General features: G+C 49.0%; 1 protein-coding gene across 1 annotated transcript; it reads left to right on the top strand.

The window, feature by feature from the left end:
- The first annotated feature begins 97 nt into the window (after positions 1–97).
- On the top strand, positions 98–4,361 carry kin1 (putative serine/threonine protein kinase Kin1). Its single transcript, XM_032056468.1, has 3 exons — positions 98–1,048; positions 1,106–1,733; positions 1,805–4,361. The coding sequence occupies exons 1-3, from the start codon at positions 422–424 to the stop codon at positions 3,745–3,747; spliced, it is 3,198 nt and encodes a 1,065-aa protein (XP_031906727.1). The 5' UTR covers positions 98–421; the 3' UTR covers positions 3,748–4,361.
- Positions 4,362–5,028: the final 667 nt, after the last annotated feature.

The following is a 5,028-nucleotide window of genomic DNA, read 5'->3' as shown; positions in this document are numbered from 1 at the left end:
TTCTCACTACGTATCATCGCACTTGCTTTCTGTTTTTCTCTTTCCTTGTGTTCAGTCTTCCCGGTCCTCCCTCTTTTTTTTTTTTTTTTTTTTTTTCTTTTTATAGTTCATCTTTCTTCCTGTTCTTTTTAATTTGACTCGACTTGTATATGGAGGCGTGTCGATCCGTCTGCTGGACGTTTCGACGCCTGGCTTGAGCGCTTGTCAGCAAACGCCATTCTTTACCCCCCCCGCTCCCCCGACCGGTCCTTGACATACCAATAATAGTAGTACTTAGTATTGGGTCTCCCCTTGGACGTTATTTGCCCCAAAACCGATCCGCTTTCAAAATCACCCCCTCCTCCATCACCCAAAATTTTCGGGTTGAGTGAAGAAAAGCTTGGGCCATCATTGACTGGGGCTATTCTAATTTCGCATCGTGATGTCCACAACTGCCCCATCGTCAGCGTCGCCATCGGTCGTCCGCAGCCATTCCACAACCTCCCGACCTCCTTCCTATCGCCCTGTTGTCTCGTCCGATAATCCTCACCGAACCCGAAGTGTTGCAGTTAGGCCCGCGACAGCTCATCAATCCTCTCCACAACACCACTATCATCACTCGCAACATAACCATTCGCATTCCCATTCCAAATCACAATCTTATGATCGCCGGCCCCCTTCGAACCAAGCGGTATTTGATAACATAGCTCGTCGAGATTTCGAGCAACCGGTATCCACCCGCCGGAGCAACTCGAGAGAGCGGTCTCAGGAGCGTCCGTCTACTGCTTACCGTGCCGAGCTTCCTTCGAATAAACATCACCGGAACTTGTCCGTCCAGGGTCACCAGCGGGATAGCATCGACATGGCTGCCGCAGGGCCTGTCATGGCCGAGGGCGTCGCTGGCCCGCAACAGGTTGCTTCGAGTTCGCGCCTGCACCCGGGTACCCTTCCGTCGAAGCGTCGCACGACAATCACAACCCCATCAGGGCAGTGGGCTTTAGGAAAAACCCTAGGAGCAGGGAGTATGGGCAAGGTCAAGGTTGGGAAAAATATCGAGACCGGAGAACAGGTGAGCATTTCTTATCAAGAGTCGGTGAACTCGTTCAATTAATATTGTTCATCTCAGGTGGCCGTTAAGATCGTACCCAGGCAGTCGACGGAGGAACATCGGAGTTCACGCGATGCTGAACGCGCGGATCGCTCGAAGGAAATTCGGACGGCTCGAGAGGCCGCCATTGTTAGCCTTGTGAACCACCCATACATTTGTGGTATGAGAGACGTGGTGCGAACCAATTACCACTGGTACATGCTCTTCGAGCTGGTCAATGGTGGTCAGATGCTGGATTATATTATATCCCATGGGAAACTAAAGGAGAAGCAAGCGCGGAAATTCGCACGGCAAATTGCCGGTGCGTTGGATTACTGTCACCGCAACAGCATTGTGCATCGGGACTTGAAGATCGAAAACATCTTGATTAGCAAAACCGGTGACATCAAAATTATTGACTTCGGTTTGAGTAACCTTTTTTCTCCCAGGAGCCTTCTGAAAACATTCTGCGGTAGTCTTTACTTCGCCGCTCCGGAACTATTGCAAGCGAGACAATACACCGGACCAGAGGTGGATGTCTGGAGCTTTGGGATCGTTCTCTACGTCTTGGTTTGCGGGAAGGTACCGTTCGATGACCAAAGCATGCCAAAGTTGCATGCGAAGATCAAGCAAGGCGTGTTCGAGTTTCCGCAGGGGCTGTCCGCAGGTTAGTAATATTATATGCTCACAGCAACCCTTAATGTTCGAGAATAGTCACTGAATTGTGCATAATGGCAGAATGTCGCAGCATCATTTCGCGCATGCTGGTTACTGATCCCAGACAGCGCGCAAGTTTAACGGAAATCATGAACCATCCGTGGATGAACAAAGGATATGGTGGTGCTCCTGAAAACTATCTTCCGCACCGTGAACCATTGCAGCTTCCATTGGACCCAGAAGTCATCAATAAAATGACGGGCTTCGATTTTGGCTCGCCAGAATACATCACCACGCAGCTCACCAAGATCTTAGAATCCGAAGATTATCAGCATGCCGTAAGAACAAGTATACGTGAGCACCCGGCGCCGAATCACGGCGAGAAGAAGCGTGGCATGTTCGATTTCTACAAGCGGCGAAACTCGACGAGCCGAGACACCCTCTCTGCCCCTTCTGCAGAGGCCGTTCAACTGGGAAATGATCCTTTGAATGCATACAGTCCCCTGTTGTCTGTTTATTACCTTGTTAAGGAGAAGCTTGAGAAAGAACGGACCGAGAAAAATCCTGGCGCTCTCGGTGTTCCACACTCATCCGGAGACGCTATGCTCCAGCTGCCTGACCTCCCAGCTCCGGAAGCAGCACATACCAATCAGTATCAAGTGCCAGGGGAGAAGGACAATAGCAGGCGGGCTCGTCCTCGAGCCAGGACCCACGGCGACGATGACCTCACCGAGGGGGTTAAAAATCTCAATCTGGCTCCTGGACAGGGATCTCCTGCTCCCACAGCGTCACAACCAGAAACCCCTGTAAAGAAAGAAAGCACTGCAGCGGGTATCCTGAGGCGATTCAGCACCCGCAGAACAAAGGATCGCGGCCGCGATCCAGACCGTGGCAGGGTCTCCAGTCCTCATGCTCCATCATTAAACGTTCAGCCACCTGCCGACTCGGCCTCTCCATTGTCTAGAGGATTCAGTATGAGAAGGGCCAGGCGTCCCGAGCCAACTCCTGCAAATATTCCTTCTGTGGGAAGCCAGCCGCAGCACCAAGATCTTCTCAAAGCCCCAGGATCCGAAGAGCCGGCCTCACGATCCAACAAATCCCTGGGAAGGTCGACCAGTGTCAACTCGGCTGATTACCGAGCTCGGCGGGCAGCACGCAGGCACGATCAAGACGGAGCAGGCCAGCCACCCCAAACCAGTGGGTCTGATTATTCTGGCGCGAGTGCACATAAAGACCAGACACCTCAGAAGGAAACCAGGACGGGTCGCACGCATGCATCAAGAACGATGTCACTCGGCCATGCTCGCCGTGAAAGTATACAGGCTCGGAGGGCCAGACGGGATGCTGCTAGAGAAGCAAATGTTCCTGAGGAGACTGATGCAGATATATCTGGCGCAGGAACTGCGCTGGAAAGTGCAAATGAAGGGGAAGATTTATCGAAGCCTGTATACCTCAAGGGTCTTTTCAGTGTCTCCACCACTAGTAGCAAGCCACTCTCCGTTATTCGAGCTGATATTATTCGCGTCCTTAGGCAGCTCTCCGTGGACTACGTTGAAATCAAAGGAGGCTTTAGCTGCTGCCACACGCCGAGCATTGAGATAGATAAAGTGGTTGATGTCGGGCCTCCAAGCCCGGATCGGCAGGGCCACATGTCTAATCATCGTCGACGTATCAGTTTCGGAGGGTTCCTGGGCCATGATGATGGCAAGGAGGAGATCCGACACACCCCCAGGTCCCAACGTCGAACTCGTGCTCCGGACCATAGTTTCGTCACAAATTCAGAGGCGTCCGAAGAATATCTTGCTTCACGTGACAACAATGTGGTAGTCGGGGAACGCGTCATGGGTGAGACTACTACGCGAGTTCAAAGCGACACCGGAGAGAACTTGGTACTCCGGTTTGAAATCCTTATTGTCAAAGTGCCGCTGTTCTCTCTGCACGGTATCCAATTTAAAAAGGTCTCCGGCGGCATGTGGCAATACCGAGAGATGGCCAAGAAAATTCTGGACGCCCTGAAACTTTGAAATGCATCTTTAATCTTCATACGGTAGCATGAGACACTGTTGTCAGTCATAAGAATTATGGTTGATGCGATGGTCGGTATCATGAAGCATTTGCATGAGCGTCATGTTTTTTGTTGTATCTTTCCTATGTGCTTTTCTTTTCGTCTCATCTTGCCTCTACATGAATTACCGTCAGCTTCTGGTTTGCATTATATTGAGCTGGCTCATTTCACAAGCCGCTGTTACCGGTCTGTCTTGGTGTATATTAGAACCGAGCAAGGATGATGCATCATGGATTACAGTCGATTTGCCCTTTGTTCGATGCGGCTATTGGCGTTGTTTTGTATATTTGTCCCGAAGTTGTCGCATGGCAACCTATAATGTAATTCTGCATGTCATGTAGGTCTAGAGAGCTAGATCTCATGCACGTAGCATCTAATCTACCAAGTATCGAACTTTTCATGACCAACGCGACTTCCGCAATGATATAGTCACAGGTGTACTGACTGAATTGCTTTCACAATAATGCCCAATGTCTGGTGTCAGCCATTGAGCCATTGATAGGCATGTTACATTGAAGGGCTGTGGTTGGGATGCCGTTGTTATGTATACAAATTGTAGATACGAAGTGTTCGTAGAGATGGAAAGAGCAAGTCTAATTTCTTTTGAATGAGATCAAGCAGTAAAATATTATCTATCATAATACAGAAAGTTAGAGAAATATGGCTTCAAGAGTTCCAAGATATATATCTGGGGAAAGAAGTCAAAGAACTGCGCTGGCCGTAGGAAGGGTATGTTTTATTTAGCCACGCCACCGGATCAGTCTTCGAATGAAAATTAGGTTTTCTTGATATCTCGTACGCTAGTTGCGAATTGAGTGGTTGTACGGGGACTTAAATTACATCTCGTGGACGGGACGAGATGGGAAGTATTAGCCGATACGGTAGCTTTACTATCAGATATAGCCTTTCTATCGAAGATACTTGGATAATGATTCGTGGATATGGTCGAAAAAGGTGAAGTGTTATGGATTATTATTAGCCAGGGCCACCAAAGTAGCAGGCCAATATCAGGGGGTACTCTCTATATATAGATACAGGGATCATTGATTCCGATTGGGATCAATTATAGTGGTCTTTCTACCCAGTGGAATAATAAACTAGTGGGTCAAAAGTCTGATTACACCCGAAAAAATCAGAAAAACGCGACGAATTCAAACTCGATTTTCTCAACCAATTCAAAAGATATCGATCTACAAAGTAGTTCTATAGAATCCCCATATTAATACTTTGTATACCAGCC

Source organism: Aspergillus pseudotamarii (genome assembly GCF_009193445.1).
Source record: "Aspergillus pseudotamarii strain CBS 117625 unplaced genomic scaffold BDV38scaffold_180, whole genome shotgun sequence".
Classification (NCBI taxonomy): domain Eukaryota; kingdom Fungi; phylum Ascomycota; class Eurotiomycetes; order Eurotiales; family Aspergillaceae; genus Aspergillus; species Aspergillus pseudotamarii.
Note: the sequence above shows the minus strand (reverse complement) of the source record. Positions and strands in the feature narration are given on the sequence as shown.

What these genes read in the sequence shown, in the direction of transcription:
- kin1 (XM_032056468.1), top strand. Translation starts at nt 422, where the DNA reads ATGTCCACAACTGCCCCATCGTCAGCGTCGCCATCGGTCGTCCGCAGC. An exon ending in ATATCGAGACCGGAGAACAG is followed by an intron (nt 1,049 to 1,105) that starts GTGAGCATTTCT and finishes TGTTCATCTCAG; the next exon opens with GTGGCCGTTAAGATCGTACC. An exon ending in TCCGCAGGGGCTGTCCGCAG is followed by an intron (nt 1,734 to 1,804) that starts GTTAGTAATATT and finishes GCATAATGGCAG; the next exon opens with AATGTCGCAGCATCATTTCG.